General features: G+C 43.3%; 1 protein-coding gene across 3 annotated transcripts in view; it reads left to right on the top strand.

The window, feature by feature from the left end:
- Positions 1 to 17999, top strand: part of PRRT2 (proline rich transmembrane protein 2) — a 352013-nt gene extending 334014 nt beyond the window's left edge. For 2 of the 3 annotated variants that reach the window (XM_069652020.1, XM_069652019.1), the window contains exon 4: positions 6467 to 17999. In XM_069652020.1, coding sequence (XP_069508121.1) covers positions 6467 to 6471 — 5 coding nt within the window. In that variant the 3' untranslated portion in view covers positions 6472 to 17999. The remainder of the gene's footprint in view (positions 1 to 6466) is intronic. The other variant, XR_011304403.1, reaches the window with a different exon arrangement.
- The last annotated feature ends 1179 nt before the right edge of the window (positions 18000 to 19178 follow it).

Here is a 19178-nt window from a genome sequence, read left to right as displayed (position 1 = left end):
GTCCAGGATTATATCCAAACATGTGCAGTCTGCACTCAAAACAACCATGATAACAAGAAACCGGCAGGTCTCCTGCTTCAACCAGCGCTGCCCACAAGACCTTGGGAATTCATTGCCACAGACTTTATTTTGGAACTACCACCTTCTAGGGGATACACAACTATCATGGTTACCATTGACTTGTTTACCCACATGGCTCATTACACGCCTTTATATAAACTACCATCTTCATCTGAACTTGCCGGAATCTTCCTGGAACACATATTCTGACTCCACGGACTACCCTCCAAGATTATATCTGACAGAGGACCCCAGTACATATCCCAGTTCTGAAAACAATTATGTCGTATACTGGGAATCCAACGTGTCTTATCCTCAGGCTATCACCCACAGACCAATGGGGCTACTGAACGCGTAAACCAAACTCTAGAACAATATCTTCGCTCTTTCACCACCAAGGTTCAGGACGATTGGTCACTCTTAATACCTATGGCTGAGTTCGCCTACAACAATTCGGATCACTCGGCTATCAAAACAAGTCCTTTCTTCTACCATCCATTCTCCCACATCCTACCCCAGTTCCTACAGTTGACTCCTGGATCGAAACCCTCATTAACGTACACAAAGAAGCAAAAGAACACCTAGAAAAGGCTGAAGAAACATTAAACGTCATGCTGACTCCAAAAGAAGACCAGGACCGTCGTACTCAATAGGTGATAAGGTCTGGTTGTCTTCGAAACTTCTACCCCGACACCTACGACCAAACAAACTGGCTCCCCGGTATTATAGTCCTTTTTCTATAAAGGAAGTCATTAACCCAGTGGCCTTTCGACTCAGACTACTAGAATCTTGGAAGAGGATCCACCCGGTCTTTCACACTTCTCTGTTGAAACCATACATCCAGTCCTCTCGAACTGCTCCAAGATCTACCCCTGTGATTGTCAATGATCAGCTTGAATATGAGGTTTCCAGAATATGTGACTCCAGATACAGATGTGGTCAGTTACAGTATCTGGTCGAGTGGAAAGGGTACCCTCCTAGTGAACGCACCTGGGAACCAGTCTCAAATATAAATGCCCCCAGACTGCTCTGAAGATCCCACCTTATACATCCTGATAAACCCGGAGGAGCTGGGTTTCGGAGGAAGCATGCTGTCATGAACCACCGTTCGTGTCCCTTCTGAACTCGTGGTCCCTGACCCATGGGGGACTGAACTCAGTAGTACTCCCAACATGGCCGCTGAATGCGAACGCTGTTTGCTAGTCTCCGTGTTGTACGTTCTACAAAGCAGACACGCCCCCGCGGCCCTTTGCGATGCAACGCTACCGCTTGCAGTAGTCAGACGTGTGTTACCGGAGCTCGTTCAGCGATTACCTCTGATTCCTGGTTCCCGGTCCCCTGAATTCCTCTTCCTTCTTCCTTCCTCTTATCCTACCTTGCAAATCCTGGATTTCCCCCGCATTCGATCTCTGAGTGCGAACCCATTTGTTTCCTGATCTTCGTCCCGGACAACTGAACACTTCCTGGAGCTGGGTCCCGAACCGCACGCTGGAACCCGAGGACCCACGCACGGGGTTATATAAATCCCGAACAGTGCGAAAGAAGACATCCATGAAGATCACGAGCAAACAATACAGACAGGTGAGAAGGGGGGAAACCTGTGACAGACATTGCCTTTGGCCAGGAGGGGATTGGTAGTCACTGAGAATCGCTAAAAGATCCTCTCCTCTCTAGATGAGATAGATTGACCATTAAGCACTCAAGAGCCACATTTGACTGTTAGAAACGAGCTAGAAAATGTGATTTCTTGTGAACTTGTAAGAACTAATATCACAGAGGAACTGCATCATAACCTGCTAACATTACCCTCTTTTGATATCACAATTTGTAAAGAGAAATTAAATATCTTAGAAATGTTGGCAATCATAATAAATCATGACATTTTAATTCAGGAAACATGGGGTGCTAATAATAGTTTGCATTTAGATGGATTTGTTACATATCAAACCTTGGCAACAATCTCGAGGGCGGTATGCTGGGGTTTTGTCAATTTTCATGAAAATATTGTTGGCAAAAGGGACTGATTCTTTACTAACTCAAACTCACCATATGCATATGTTGTTGCTGATGTATGGGACTAGATTAGGGATCCATTATATCTTATCAACTTTTATAATTGTCTGAAAAATATGAATTTAAAATCCACTGTAGTTGATTCCCAGTCTACCATTGAGACACTTCTTTTGACTTCCACATGTGGTAATGGTAGTAGTGATTGGTGGTGATTTTAATTTTACAATTGTTAATGGTCTAATAGATCATCTTTTTGATGTGGGTGAAGATAGCATTTCTCGTGTAGGAATGTTGTACATTTTACCTCCACTTATGCATGCTCAGGGTTTGGTATTTTATGCACTTGTGATGGATTGAAGTCTTTGCACAATTAATGGTCAATTCTTTATGGATAGGCCAGTGAAGCTTACTTTTAAAGACAATAATGGTTTTTCTTCAATTGATTATTTTTGCATTTCCTTGCACAAATGGGGTTTACTACTACATTTCCATGTAATTTTAGAACTTTTCAGTGATCACCACCCAATTGTGTTAAAAACAAACTGTCAGGCTAATAGTCTGGGCAGCATGGATTTAATACTGTGACGAAACCAGATGTCCCCTCATCCCAAGAAGGAGCCACCCCCTTTGGGTCTAGGGAGGTGAGCTGCTACGCTTAACTCCCCATAGGGGACAGAGCAAGCGTGATCTCGCTGTGGGTGTTCCCCCTTCGAGGACAGGAATCCCAGGATTGGGATATTTGTTTTCCTCCCTTATCCCAAAAAGATAACTTTGTTAGTTATGTGGGAATTGAGCTTCAGACACGAGTGGTTGACTTGTCTTGTGGTCCCTTTCAGACACACAGTGGAATAGAAAGATACGATCCGACACCTGAAGGTCTCAAACTGAGAGACTGACGTGGCCTAGGGACATGAACCACAGAGTCACTATGGGCCTGCAAGAGAGAGCCCCCTATGCTAACTGCGGCGAAATGTGCGAGGCCGCTGAGGGACCGATGACACTGACCCCAACCCTCTGCCCTAGGAAGGCTCCAATGTAGAACAAGGTACCCGGTGGCTCGGGGAGACGTGGGAGGGGAAGGCCAACTATATCACAGGGCAGGGTGTAAGCAATCATCCTGTCCCAAGGAAAGATGCACAAAACCATACCCCATGGCAGGGTGCCAGAAAACATATTCCAGGACAGTCCGATTAAAAAAATAAGGGGAGTGACCAATTGGAGTGCGCTCAACTCTCTTGTAGTGTACGTGGTCCCATGCTGCAAAAACTACACAGGAGGTTCCCCTAAGTTCCTCCAACAGTTATTAACATAAAAGTATAGGGTGTGTAGTAATACTGCGCAAAGGACACTATGTTCTAATATTCAAGTCTTAGAATTAGTTGTATCACTGCAATATCTTTGAGTGTTCATAAAACAGTCATCCAGAAGTATGAATGGTGATTTATTGTGATCACAGCCGACACGTGTTTCGACCAATCGGTCGTCCTCAAGGCAATAACTAGTAGGGATAAAGCCCTTACAGCATAGATTCCGACATTTGCATTATTAAGCATGTGCCAATTCCTTGATAGTACCTATAAGATACTCTATGAGAGCCCCAATGTTGCGAAGGTGGGCAACAACAAAAAACAAACTCCAAGTTGGGGTGCCAGATATCCGACCCCAGGGAGGGGTGAGAACAACAATACCCCAGGGAAAGAGAAACCAAATCTCAGGTCGGGGTACGAAGGACCAAACAACAAGACTGGGTGAGAGCAACCCAATTTCAAACCAAAGTCCAAAGTCGGCCGGGAGACCAGAAAACCCAAACAAGGGTAACACTCACTGGAAAGAGCTGAACAAGACTTAGGAACCCAGGGGAAATACCTGGTACTGACCTGCAAATCAGAAAACAGCCCAGCCTGGTGTGTCAAACAGAGGCTGAGACATACTATCTGGTAAAGTGTAACATGGCAGAGACTAATCTGAGACTATAATTCTAAGATACAACCTGTGGAGCAAGAGAAGGAAAAGAGAGATTGACTATAGTGAGTGGATCTCTAAAAAGGGCCCGGAGCCTGGACTACCTGTGACTAGGAGTGATCATGAGGGGTTCAGAGGTCAGTCACCATTCATGGGTTGGGGAAGAAACCTTCTTGTTTTTTTGTTAAGATTTTCCTGTGTTCAAAGTGGTAGAGAGAGCATCCACACTAGAGTAGCTTTTCTGGATGACTGACTTAGTATTCTTTATAGGACATCCTGGTGAACACCCATTAGACTTTTATCTAGGCTCGGGCTCCACACATCAGGGACAGAGTAGGATGTAAAGCCCTTAATAATGAAGAATCCTTAAGAAAAGGACACAGCGACCATCTCCTGACTCTGACTTACCACAATATGCACAGCTGGTGCTGAGCTATCCTCCTCCAGACTTAGGTTCCAGATATGAAACTTTCTATAAAAGAGTTGATAATTGAACCAAACTTGCCAAGTTAATGGCAATGGATGGTGATCAACATGTTGCACTCTTAATTTTGGCACCTTGATAAAGAATGTCTCCTCCACATTTGAAAAACAATGCATAATAACGCATATGTAGAAAAAAAGGACCCGGGATTAAGCCTGGTTCATTGCACAGTGTATCTCTCCAAGGACCCGACTGTTACAATGGCTTAAATCCCCTGGTATTGGGAAATGTGAAAGCGTGCATTGTCTAAAAATAGGCTATTGAATCACATAAAACCGTATTGGCCAATTTGGCCTGGCAATAACTAGAGGAATCAGTGAGTTAATCACTCTCATTTTAGCAGATTCTGAAAACTAGTGAATCACAGCCTAAAGTTTGTTTGTGATCATAACAGTACTGAAACTAATTCACAAGGAACTTCCCTCTCTGCTTTATAAAATAGGGGAAGTGACGATCTTCTGAATACGCTGGAGATGCAAAGAGTAGTTGGGGAAACCTGAACACTGGATTCTCTTGAAGACGGGGGGTTTAATACATATGCAAACATGCCTCACTCGTAAAGAAGCACTGGGGCTGATGTCATTCCCACATACCTCTTTAGCCTTTATGGTCCCTGCTGTAGTAATCATCTCTAATATAATAATCACCAAGGAGACATTTTCAACATCCTAGAAATCAGCTATTCAATTTCATATTTTGATTGTTTATGTAGATTCTTTTCTAGTGGATTTAATGGAGTTGCTCATACAGCAAAGCAAACCTTGTGAATGTCTCATGCTCTTGATAGAATATCTTATTTTGGGACAACATTCAAAGCACACCCAATGGATTATATATTACAATTATTATTATTAAAAAAGTGTATAACACGCTTAATACCAAAGAGGTTTCTAAGCACAGACCCGGGATTCGCACCTGTGTTGTTGCTCTGTGTCATCTTGCTTCCAAGACGAGCCCATTACCACTGAGCTATACTCCCCGTGCAAGATATGTTAATGGTGCACACTGCTAAAATGAAGGCAGTCGCTGGTGTTGGTCTAGGGATTTGGATGCTATCTAATACTTCCTCATTCCAATTACAGGAATATGCCTATTTTAAAACTACTCGATCTGCCACTCTCGGCAGTGACGTACTCTGAGAAACTGGCATACCGCTTTTGGAGGGCGAACTAGCTCTTGCACCAATATTACTGTGACTAGGAATCTGGAGGATCATGATAGCAGTCTAATACAAAATATTTTAAAGCATTTATTGGTCACTGCAAAATATCATTCCATTCCATGGGAGGCTTCATCCCATCTCCCCACCTGTAAAACCCTCCCTCCTTACCTTCCCTTGCCTGTTGATCGATCCACTCGAGTCCCTCTTCCTTGTTGTCGAAGGGCCGTCTTTTTGGTGCCTCCGGATTGGCTTTTACCTATTCAGTGAGTCCCAAATTGGGAACGATCAGTAAACCCCCACACAGGTAATGCTTCTCTGATTTACCTGTAATCTCGACAACACTGAGTCCTCTTCCTTTTCAGATTCCTATGTTCCATGCCACCCGCACTCCTTTATGGTCTGTTTCTTCAGCCGCTCTAATACTCTTGGTTGTCGCGTCAAAAGAGATTTTCTGGTCTAGAAGATAATTTACCCAGAGAATGAGGAGTTATTCAAAGTATTGTGTCAAGCTAAAAGGCCTGGAACGGTTGCCTATTTCACTGGCCTAGACTCACTCTCATGAAGTAAGGCTTGTTGGAAAGTGTATGCTTGTGTGATGAAAATTACTGGTAAGTAATTAGGCTACTAAGTAATCAGGGTACTATTACTGTTGCAATGTCCTCGCACTTAAAGAGAACCACTATCACTATTGTACAATCAATGTATCAAAATCTGAAATGCATACATTGACATAACTGAGATTTATTCCATGATTTGACTTTTTCCTCTTGTTTTGTGTGTTTTAGTTTAGTGATGGGAAAATAAGACCAGGCTCCAGCTGCCATGTGCCTGTCAGGCAACCTCTGCACAAGACCACAAGAGAGTTATGTACACCTTTCTCCGGCATGTTCCCACAATCACGCAACTCACATCTGCCCCACTTTTGGGAAGAACGGGAGGAGATTGGACAAGAGGAGCAGGCACAAGTGATGACGTGGAATCCATCTGTATTTATTATTTGTTTATAATTTCATAGATGTGTGCTCCAGTCCAAAAGAAAAAACTGTTTTTAAAAACAAAAGCATTTTTTTACAACTCATTCCAGCATTTTCCACGTCCGGAATTCTGGTTTTTCCTGCTAGCTCACATCCAGCAGCAATGGAAGAGGAAGCTAAAACAACAGGGAGTTGGAGAAACTAATCCAATGCATCCTCTATGCATATTCCATCTAATATAAAGGATTGTGAAGTCACTGTTTTCTCTTTCTGGAGCGGATGTATATAACAAGAGCACACTCCAAGCTACCAGGTACACTGGCATTAAAGAAAAAGTGTGAAGAAAAAGATACCAGATAAGAAAAGGAACACAGAAAAAAGTCACAAAAACACAAACAAATAAAAAAACAATAAAAACTCGCATCAACCTGAAAGTGGCATGTTTACATATTCTAATGACTGTTCTGAGCCTCAAATAACAAAGACTAATAAAAAACAATGTTCTCTCCACCCCCAAAACAAAGAATTCCTCCTTCTGGAATAAAGCATGGAAAGAACCGACACGTTGTTAAAAGATGGAATTGGAAAAATAATGCAGCCATTTTATTTTATTGGGGGGTTTTATTTTTACATTTATGGCACCATTGCATACACTGGAGGCATTTGCGTGTGGTTGGGGGAGGAGTATAAAGCGAAGAGATATCCTTGCACTTAATGGACACTTGGCCATTTTTTTCTGTCAACCAAATTATCTCCTTATTTTTTGCAGCGCAGTGGGGTATTTTTTTTAATGATTTGCACATTTTTGGACTGGCTGTCTTTTTATTCTAGCCAAGTAAGCCCTGTAATGCAGCGAATACATTATGTTAAGGAACCCAGTCTTTTAGTAAGACCATCCCCTCCCCCCCTTGGAACAACAGGGCTAATCCTTCTCAAATTGTCACTGTTTCCATTTTCCCTATGCATTTGCTTTATATCCATGCGCCTATGGATTTACTTATACAACCTGCTGCATTAAAAAAGAAAATGAGATGGAAAGGCATAAGAGGGGGAGGATGGACTGTTATAAGAACAATGGGGTGTGCAGTAGACTGGAGACATTTAGGGTGCTGTTGTTTCACTTGTTGTACTTAGCTGTGCATGCCTTATGAGTTCAACACAATCGGAGATGCAGGGAAGAAACATGGAAATGGGAGGGCTGGAGGTTGGATCTGGGCCTGGGGATTTCAGAAAAATAAATGAGATTGATTTCAGTGGGTGATGCATGGTTTGGGTGACAGGAATTCCCCCCAGAAAATAAAGGAAACACATCTGAAGTCTTAAAAGGTGGGAGTGAGGCCTTAGTGGTAGTGGTGGTCCATGTGCCCATATTCCAGGGCAACACCCTTTCTTGACAAACATACTTTTTAATGGGATAGCATTGTTTTATGCTGGAACATTCAACCAACCTGCTATGTATTTAGTGAACACTGCACACTAACCTCTTGATACTACAATAATATCTCATATACCAAACTCTGAAACAAATTTCCTTTAACGCGACTCAAAAGAATGAAATGTCAAGACAGCCCTGCCAGGTTACCTATAGATAGATCTCTGCTATGCCCCTGCCAGGTTACCTATAGATAGGTCTCTGCTATGCCCCTGCCAGGTTACCTATAGATAGGTCTCTGCTATGCCCCTGCCAGGTTACCTATAGATAGATCTCTGCTGTGCCTGAACCATACTTAGGAGGTGTTCAATCCAACAATTTGTCTTAGAGATATCCTTTTGGAAGATGGGGTGGTGCTTGTCTTTTATAGTCATGGGGCAGAGAGGCTACTGGCGGCTGGAAGGGTTGTTTCTCAGACCTAAAAACAACCACCTGTGTGCAAGATTACACTTCCATATATAGAAACTTGCTAGGTTCATTTCCTATCGGTCCTCTGTTCCCGCTTCCTTATAGAGCTCATGATATAGTCCACAGCCCACCCCATCACACAGATAGCTTGGCATTGAATACCTCTTGGGTTCAGATTTCAGGGTAGCGAATGCCTTCGCCACCTTGCGGGTCCCTTTAATAATGCCAGGGCAATGTCTGCTTCTCCCCTATAAATATCAAGGCCACCTTTTTTGCAGGTGCTCTGGTGAAGTCCATCACACCTCTTACGCTTGCCAGATGAAACAATGTCTGTTTCATACAGGGCATTGCAGTATCTGCTTTCTAACAGACAGATTGCAAGCAAAGGCTGGCTGACACTGCAGCTTTGACTGCTGTGCCCCAAAAGACGACATAAGTAGGTATTTTCTTTCCAGAAAGGCAGTATAGGTACAGACATTCTGCCACTAAGATATGGTTGGAAGAGATGGCTTGTTCACATGCCCCATTAATCCCCTCACCACCTGCTTGGTCAGGCAGCACTTTTTAAACCAAAGGCATGTTACTTCTTCAAGCCAAATATAAACACAAACCACTATCTGATAAGTAATCGATTTTTTAAAATGTAAACCATTTAGGGTATGCATGTACACTTCTGTTTCTGGAGTGTTAATATAATATCAATCACCCAGAAGATAAACCCCTTTTCGTCATAGCTCTGTTGGGGAGTGTGTAGTTGTAAGCTGGCCTTTCTTCTTATAAATCTACCATCAGAGCCAAGAGGGCCTGGACCAGAGGTCCCCAGTTTGAGGGGAAATTGGGTACCAAACTAATGTCAGCCAAACTCAAACAAGAACATTCCAGGGACAATGTCTTAAGGTTTGGCGATTTAGCTTTTGGGCGATCCAAAAATTCTATTTAATTGTTTTAAAGGACAATTTGATGAGGCAGGGTCCCCATTGTGGAGATGTTAGAACCAGAATGTCGGCATTTGCCACAAAATGCAAAAGAAATGGCTACCCTTTTTAGGGGAAGAAGATGTGGGGTCTGAGCCCTCCCTTACACGCAAGTCACTCCTGCATCTCTGTCTTTGGACTGTGCTGAGCATTTACTGTGTGGCTTTGAGATGTAACAAAGCCCTGTTTGTTTCTATATGGGTGCATGAATATTGGGTGATGGGAGAAAGGGGAGGGGTGGTTTGAAGCACTTTGCACAAGTTCCCTAAACACACCCACATGTTTTCACCTTTCTCAACAGAGAATGCCTTGGGACAAAATACTTGACAGGTTATGTGTGTGTGTATGTGAGAGAGGAAGGGGACGCCACGTGAAACAACCACATATTCAAAAAGTTTTGTACCCACAATGCTGCAAGCCGGTAAATGAAACTCTGAACCCAAAAATTGAATGGCTTACCCTTGCCCAACATTACCTCAACATGTTTTCGCCTAAACAATTCTAACTGTCCAGAAACACCTCTTCCTCGATTAAAGGAATTATGACATAACCTCCAGTGAACAATAAGGCTGACACCCTATGGGTATGCCATTACTTTTTGTTTCAAATTAGGTCATGCCATCACTGTCAGTCAATAATATAATATCCTGCCCTGTAAAACGTGATATTGACATCAGAGTAGTAGAATATCATTTCCCGTTACAGACGTTGCCATCACTTTCTGGCATCAATATGACCATGCTAGAGCTTCATGTAAAACATATGATTCACATTACATCAGTACCTATGGTTGTGTTAAATTCAAAATTGATTACACTCTCTATTTTATTTATTAGTTATACAATGTATATAACATGGGGATGGCCGGAGCAAGCAACAGAATGGTTTGCTAAGCATGATCCAGGCAAACGAGAATTAGGGGGAAAGCTAGAGTACAAGAAAACAACAGCAATAATGCAACACATGATTCAAAACTGCAAGATTGATGAGTAAGTCTTGTGGCTGAGAAGAGTCAGCACGAGGCTGCTTGAACAAGAATGTTTTTAGGAAGCACTGCAAAGACAGCAGTGTGGGAAGACACATATTGTGAAGAGGGATGGAGTTCAAGATCAAAGGAGGCACATAAAGAAGGCTTGGCTGCGGGTTTTGTGTTCTGTCATTTTGAGAACCTCCACATGAAGTGTGGGCATCGGTTTTGCTGTTAGGAGTTACTCTGTCAGATGCTGGCTTTTCTTCCAGTGGACAAGCTCAGAGAAGTGTCTGACCCAGGCAAAGCAACATATATTGAAAGAGATGCTAATATGCATGACCTTATTTGCATATGGTCTTTCCCCTTATGTATTGCCATGGCATGCTGAAAAATGTAGTCTGGATGAAGGATTACCCAGGCCAATGCCTGTGGTCATTGTTAACAAAATGGGGGTTGAGACGGATATGGTTTGATGAAGGTTAGCAAATATTCTGTAAATGAACTCCAGTAACATTTGTTTTAGACATTGTAGGTTTGTCTCCAAAGCATTTGGTCACTTTGGTAGTTACTCTTTCCAGTGTGGCTGTATCCATTCTCCAGATTGCAACCATTTCGGACAGTGTAATATGTCATTGGATAAACCTGCACAGGTTTGTGTGTGCACATCTTGTTTGAGTGGCATATTGAATCTGGTTGAGACCTTTTTCCACTGTCTTAACACTCAACCACTGATCGAGACAAATATTGTATCTATTGTAATCCACCAAATGTAGCAAGCACATATTTATTTTGTGACCAGTACAAATGTGGTCATAATTTCTCTTCCAAGCTAGTTGCCAATTCCATTTTCATTTTAAGTATTTTTGACATAATTTGTCTGCATCCTTTTGATGACATAGTAATGGCTCATTCTTTGTTGCAGTTGAAATTGGCCATTGGCGTCCAAGGTCTTCCAATAGCAAATTGTGCCAGAGAATATCCCACTAACAAGTGCCTTCGTAGAATCACTTATAGGGGAATCCTTCATAGTTCTCCATTTCTAATGTGTGTGTAGCACTCTCCATCTTTTTAATGTTCGATTTCCTGCTTTGCAGTGCAGGCTAGAAATTGACATTTGTTTAACAATATCTTTAAAGGATGGTGTCAATGTGTGGATTGTCATTATCGTAGGATCTTCAGTCCCTTGTTCTCTATTTCATAAACACACTCATGTTCTGCTTTTAGTATAATCTTGGTCGAAAATATGTTTCCTCTCAAAGGAATTAACTTTTTTCTCATTACTTATTTAAGCACAGATCTCAAAAATGAGGCTCAAAATTGGCTATGCATGAACAGAGCTTCTTTCCCAATTTCAGCGTTCCAGAAAGTTATGTTCCCAGGGCTTCTGCTCTCTCTGGCATCCCCCTGTCTCGAAATGTGGACTGTTATTTAATTCTTTGCATTAAAAAGATGCAAAATGGTTAGTGTCACTGTGTCCATATTATTTTTATTACATGCACTTTTGTCCTTATTTTCTAACTTATCATTGAACCATTTTATCAGCAGGTCCATCACTGATATGGTAGATCTAACCCCACTTACTTAGGTCAAATCTGTATTTCATCGGAAAAAACATTTCATCGAAATAGGTTGCCTCTTGTGTGTCCGTCAGTGCTTCTGGGCAACCTGGGCTCTTGAAATATTTTAAATACAAGGGACATTCCCTCATATGTTTGGGTTGCAGCATTCATTATGAGAAGTTAACAATGCTACTAAATAATGCTAGTCAAAAGATACTTGGGGAACTATGATTAGTAGAAGTGTTGAGCTGCCAACTCCATGAGAGGTATGCCCTAGAAATACTTTGTGTAGACTGGGCAATGCAAATGTATGCTTGTCCAATCTGGATGATGATGAATTTAAAACGGATATACTATTTTATGATATCTTAGAATTAATAGTTTTACATCCATTCCTGTAATAAATCATATGGTCATCACATATTCTTAGGTTGTCATGACATAGTTTACCATAAAAGGTGTCAAAGTAAATTATTAAAGAAACATTACTCTCCCACTTCCACAATAAGGCCAAAGTTACCATGTGCAATTAACAATATTATCATTAGGACATATTTCCTGTAGTTCAAACAACAAGTGTCACTTCCTGTCGTGAACAGGATATCACTTAGAGAGGCAATCATGAATAATACAGTCCTTCATGTGATGGCACTGATGTTCTCCATCCCAGAAAATCGTCATTTGGTGAATTCTCATTAATAGCATGATGTTTGTAAGATACTAACAAGACATCTCAAAATACAGTCTTGGTAGTATTGTATTTGTAATGTGAAGTGTTGTTATACTCTCCAGTTTCAGATGCACTGTGAAACAAAATGTCAGTTCACTTGCATATGATGTGTGCTTTGATAAGTACATGTGTTTTAGGCATTACAAATTCTCCAGCATGGAGTCTTACATGGATTCACATGCTATGAATATTCTGTTGCCAGACTTGTTGGCATCGGGGTTCCGTTGCCAATCTCTGATCTGTTGGATCACTACATCGTGTGAGGCTGCAAGCTGGGTTTTGGGCTTTGTACACGTGCCATGTCGGAGGCTGAGAAGAAGATCCTCTTCAAGGCCTGCGCCGGATGTGGTCAGAAGAATGTCTCCATCGAAGACCCCCACCAAAAGTGTATTCATTGCCTGCACCTGGACCAAGATGTGGAGGGATGGCCCATCTGCCAGTCTTTCTCCACTAAGATGAAAAAAGATCGCCGTCAGAGCCTGCTGTCATGGCTGGATGAAGGTTAGGCCTCTGACTCAGCGTTTGTGCTCAGTCATGCCTCTGCCAGGTCTAGCAGGCCCAAAGAGCGTACTCCCTCTGGTAAGCGGTTGAGGTCCTTTGAGGATGCATCCAAGGGAAAGGTAACTGAAGTTGCTACCTGCTCTGACTTCCTCGACAACGGGCATAGCGGCTACGGCATCTCAGTATTCTGAATCAGAAATGGCCATGAAATGGCCATGAACACCACCGCGTAGAGGAAGCAGCAGTCATCATCGGCAGCATCATCGTCAATAACACCAAAAAATGTCTTTGTCGACGAACCCAAAGCCGTTGTTTAAATCATCGTCGTTGATAAAGACTCTGTCTACGACATCATAGACAACACCGTCCGCCAAGCCGTTGGTACCGGGTATTTTGTCACGTCAACAGGCTTGTCGTTGACTGCAGTCACCATCTCTATGGTAACGATGGCTATCTGAAGGATAGCATTGCCTCAAAGGCATTTGTCAGTCCCGGGCTAGGTCTGCAGCATCCGCACTACCGTCTCCAGGTGCACCTGTGTTTGGCACCTTCCCGAGAGGATCCAGCAGGGAGAGGGAGAGGGAGGTACCACCAGTGCTCTCTTCGCTGCCAAAGGACACAAGGGCCCCTCAGCTGCTTGCCACATCCCCTGTGAGGCCTCCCACGGTCTTGTCTCCAGCTCCTGTCTTCACTCTTTCCATCTGTATGAGGAGGAAGTGAATGAAGATGTTTCTGAAGATGTTGGCCCACACCCGTTGGAGAATAGTGTTGGCCTACTCCCCCAGCCGGCTCCACGGCCTGCGTATCCGCTTCAGCCTACTCGCCCTGCGAGCCCCTGGCCTCATGCACAAATCTTGACTCCTCAGGCTCAAAGAGTATTTAGCCTATTTTTGATATTTCCTCAAATGTTTTCTTCACTCCGTCACTGTTGTGACTTGTCGGCTGTGGGTTTCTCAAGTCAGCTCCGAGGGTGTTCACCAGATACCTAGCCCCAGTGGCACCATCCCTTTGTCAGAAGGGGGTGTATTTCTATGTCTACATGGACGATTGGCTGGTCTGGTCTCGTTCTCACACCTAGGCAGCGCAACATACAGCAGAGACAGTCCAGGCTCTAACCTCTCTGGGATTCTCCATAAACTATCCTAAATCCTGCATGGTGCTCAATCAAATCCCTGTTATGGATGGTGCCCTCCTGCATCCATCTGGCCCCTTATTGCTGGTTGCACATGAGACCTCTTCAGGAGTTTCTGTACGCAAGGTGGAACCAGACCTCTGGTTCATGGAAGTACAAGATAGTCCTTAATCAAGCATTCAGGAAGGAGTTGGTGGTCTATTTGCCTTCACATCTCGTGTGGACTCGCTTCAGGACCCTGGCCCATCAGGAAACGGTCACTACCGACACTTCTTTGAAGGGCTGGGGTGCCCACATGGGCCCACTACACACAAGGGGACTATGGCTCCCCAAAGGAGAAGACATTGCACATCAACATCCTGGAACTGCAGGCAGTTTTTTGGGCTCTCAAGTCTTTCAAGCCTCAGCTTTTGGCAAAGGTGGTCAGGATCTTTACCGATAACACGACCACTATGTCTTACATCAAGAAGCAGGGCGGAACAAGATCTCACGTCCTCACCCTGGAAGCACAGAGCCCATGGCCACATGGAGCTATGTTCCTGCCACAAGTGGGAGCTCCAGCAAGCTCAAGTGTCTCGGGTCTTCAGAAAATGGGGACAGCCTCAAATTGACCTGTTTGCAACAGCGACCAATACCTAGTGCCAGCAGTTTGCCAGCAGATTCTCTCAAGCAAGAAGTCCCGGGGACGCTTTCTCAAACCCATGGGAAGGCGGACTCCCATTCGCATTCCCTCAAATACTGTTGCTGCTACGTGTGATCAGCACATTCAAACTATCCTGGTGAAAGATGATCCTCATTGCACTGGTGTGGCCCAGGCAGATCTGGTACCCAGATCTCCTTCACCTTTCAGTGGCTCCAGCTTTCAGACTATCTCCTCTCCCAGACCCGCTCTCCAGGGAAGGAGGATCCATCTTACACCATGATCCAATGTCTCTGAGCCTGGTGGCATGGCCCTGCACTCCTCGAGTTTGGATACTACTTGCTGCCCTTGGAATGCAAAAACATTCTGGCTAGGGACAGGTCTCGATTTACACTTGCCTGTTACAAGCACAAGTGGACGTGTTTTACAGAATGGTGCTGGTCAAAGAAGATTTCTCCATGGCACGTTACGGCACCACAGCTTCTTCCATGCTGGTTCTCGCTTGCCAAGGTTGGCCTTGCCCATGCATCAATCAAGGTACACCTGGCCGCCATCTCCTGATCTCCAGGGCAGTCTCTCCCTGTGTCGCATAGACTCATCAAAGTGTTCCTCAATGATCTCTTCAGGACTTTTCCACCAGCAAAGGCTCCTGTTCCTGCTTGGGAGCTTAATGTGGTACTCTCCCAGCTCATGGAGTTGCCGTTTGAGCCTATGCATCGGGCCCCTTGAAGTTTCTTTCTTGGAAAACCGCTGTCCTCGTGGCTATCACCTATGCCAGGAGGGTTGGTGAAATACAGGCTCTCTTATGTAAGCCTCCACATTTGTCGTTCCACACAGCAAAAGTGGTTCTAAGGACTCATCCTTTCTTCATGCCAAAGGTCTTGTCAGACTTTCCTTTAAACAAGCCTATGGTACTGCCAGTTTTCTTTGTGACCCCTTCTTCACCTGCTGAAAGATGTTTGCATTTGCTGGATGCGGCGTATGCCTTGAAATTCTATGTTGCACACATGAAGGACTTTCAAAAGACTTTTCAGCTTTTTGTAAACTTTAGACCTATGGGACATCGGAAGGTCCTACCTAAAAAACCCATTTACAGATGGCTCTCCGGCTGCATCATGTATTGAGCTCAGCTGGCAAACAGGCCGACCAAGGGCCCATTCCACCAGAACAATCATATCTACAACAGCGTTCTTCTCTGGTGTTCCCCTGCTGTATATATGTAGGGCTGATACGTGGAGGTCTACTACACCGTCACAAGATTCTACTGTGTCGACAGTGATTCTAGGGAGAAGTCTCTTGTCGGACAAGCGGTGCTTCGCATCCTGTTTGCATGAGGTGGGTCTATTGAAGGGGTAACTGTATTGCTCTGTTTAGCCTTGCCACCTGCCAGGGTTGTATAAGTGTCCTGCTGCGTAATCGTATTCATCCTTCCCCTCTATGCCTCTTCTTGGTTGCTAGTGCCACTTTACGTGCACAGAAATATCTGTAGATGGCCACCAGGGGTGGAGCTAAGGGAGATGTGTGTCATTGGTTGGGGCAGTATGACCCAAAGCGACCGCAATAGGTTATACAAGAGACAATGCAGTTTTTATCTTACAGCTAAACTGTTTTATTTTAGTGAGGATTCCCAGCCTGACGACAGGGAATATTTATGGCATGTGAATCCAAGTAAGACCCATGCTGGAGAACAAGAGTTACAGGTAAGTAATGTGTTCCTTATTATTACCCTTTCTATAACCAGTGCAGTTGCAGTGCCACTTCCTATGACAGGTATAAAATATGAATTCACTCTTTGCTGGTATAAAATGTGAATTCACTCTTTGCTATAATCAAAAACGGCATTGGCACTTACTGTAAAAGTACAAAATATGATTTCACTTTCTACCTAACATTTATTCAAATAATGTCTCTTCCTGCGACAGACATTACCACAATTCTTTTTGTGACATGTACAGTGTCACTTCCTTTGGCAAGTGGTGAACATGAGGTGAATACCTGTGAGTAGCACACATTATGTCTATTCCATTAAAAATATTATGACGATGGGCAAAAATCATGGTATCTTCTGTGAGAACAAACTGAAAAGTTAATGCTACATAGATATATGTGATAAATAACTATGACAAATTGAATGTATGTCCCTTTTTAATAAGACTATGCCCTCCAACCCTCTAGACAGTAACGTCTATGCAGGTTTATAAGATTTCCACAATCAATATCTATGAGAAATATACACATATATTTAGCATATTTTTGGTCACTCTGAAAACCCGATTACATTTTATTATTTAGTGGGCTGATGAGACTTACCCTACTTACTACTCTGTGGTGGATCACACCTATCATCCCTGTGCCAAATAAGAATAGAGGTTTGATTTCATTGAGAAAACAAATACCTTGAGACCCACAAAGACGATGAAAGCCACCCACCAATTGAAGTGAATCTTCGAATACCTGGCATAGATTTAATCCATGTTCCAAAATATTCTCACCAACTGGCACCCACTGCTTCAAGGTCTTGCGGCAATGCCCCCGGCATGGCCCCCCTTCCTCGCTCCTCACTTCCACCACACTCCTGTTTTGTGAATATTGGGGGAATTTCTTTTTTTGTATTGTATTCTGGTTTTGGGGAGGGTTTGAGGGTGAGGGGAGTGCTGTTTACAGTGTTTGAAGCATGTTGTGGGTGGGCAAGGGGAGGACATAACTAAAGTGATGTTTTTAATTCTGCACATCTTTTGTATTGAAGAAGCATGAGACAAATAAATCTACTGTTTACGCATGACCCTACATGTACTAGGGGAATTTGTTAATTGTATTCATGAGAACTTAATGGTGACCATGTATAGAGTAAACGACACAAGATGAGGGAAGTATCTCTTGTTGCCTAAAGGCAGAGTAGTACTCAAAACGTTTTTGAAAAGGCAATTGTATGTTGTCCATTAAGCATATCCATGTGTAAAAAAGTGTCTAAAAAGAGAAATAGAAACTTTCAAACTTCTCATGTTGTGAAGCCTTTTTACTGCTCCTCTGCCTTAAGCAGCAATCTTGTCGACCAAGGAGTGAGACACATGTAAGCGTACATATCGCTCAACTATCCAGACATTACTTTTTACCATGACTTAAGCAGTAGGTAGGAGGCACTGCCCTGGGGTGTTAGTGCCTATACTCTCACGTGGGCACTTACTGCAAGGTACAAAAACGATGTACTATTAACTGGTTTAAAACCAACAAATAAAATGCACAACTTATGGAAAATGAATAAGCAAATATACCTTCCCCTTTTTATGTGGCTTAGAAAGTAGGTCATTCAGCAGTGCATAGCAAGTAATTTGTAGATGGGTCTCCACAGTTCTAATCAAGCTCCCTTCAGAAACCATACTGTCCTGCACATGCCCACATGCATTGCAACCATAGGAAAATAAGTATTTCTGCTGGCTAATAATACATATCCTTCTTTTCACACACAGACATCTATTTCTCTTGTTTTCTGTGCGCACATGAACACATCCATCCATGTCCACAACATGAGCCAGCATTTTTTCAAAGTTGCGGCCAGTTTCTAACCTAACACTCAATCTCCTGTCCCAACGTTCGTAAGTAATAACTGGGATATGATTGATTTCATAGTAGCTGTACAATTCTGGACCGGCTATTGAGAATAGTGGCCTGGCAACTTTGGGTGGCATGATGGACCTGAGCCCATGCCCATTGAGCCCATTGGTTGCCTTGGGGGTGCATAAAACAGGGCATAATGCTTACCGGGCATAGCTGCAGGCTGTGCCCAGCGGTCCCATCATGTCGCTCAAATGTTCCTAGGGAATTGCCAAAAGTCATGCCCTAGACAAAGTGGCCAATGCACATATCCACAAGCCATGCCTGGTGGGATCATCATGAGGGTCACGGCTTAAGATACAATGAGGGATGATCAGTGCATTGCTGTGAGTTACGGTTCCATTAGTATAGCGGTGGCTGAAATATGGTGGCTTTACGAACCATATCAGGTGAATCTGTGAGGTTTTTATTGTTTCGCTCTGTAACCATGACGTCACTTTAGCAACTGTTTGTTAATGAAAACAAGTGTATATATTTATATATACCAGAAAAGTAATAAGGTTATGATGGGGTTACAATTGTTGGAAAACAACCTTTCACCTAAAATGTGAAAGCAGAATTTGCT

This window comes from Ambystoma mexicanum, chromosome 3p (assembly GCF_040938575.1).
Source record: "Ambystoma mexicanum isolate Mex_15411 chromosome 3p, UKY_AmexF1_1, whole genome shotgun sequence".
Taxonomy (NCBI): domain Eukaryota; kingdom Metazoa; phylum Chordata; class Amphibia; order Caudata; family Ambystomatidae; genus Ambystoma; species Ambystoma mexicanum.
This window is presented reverse-complemented; position numbering and strand designations above follow the sequence as displayed.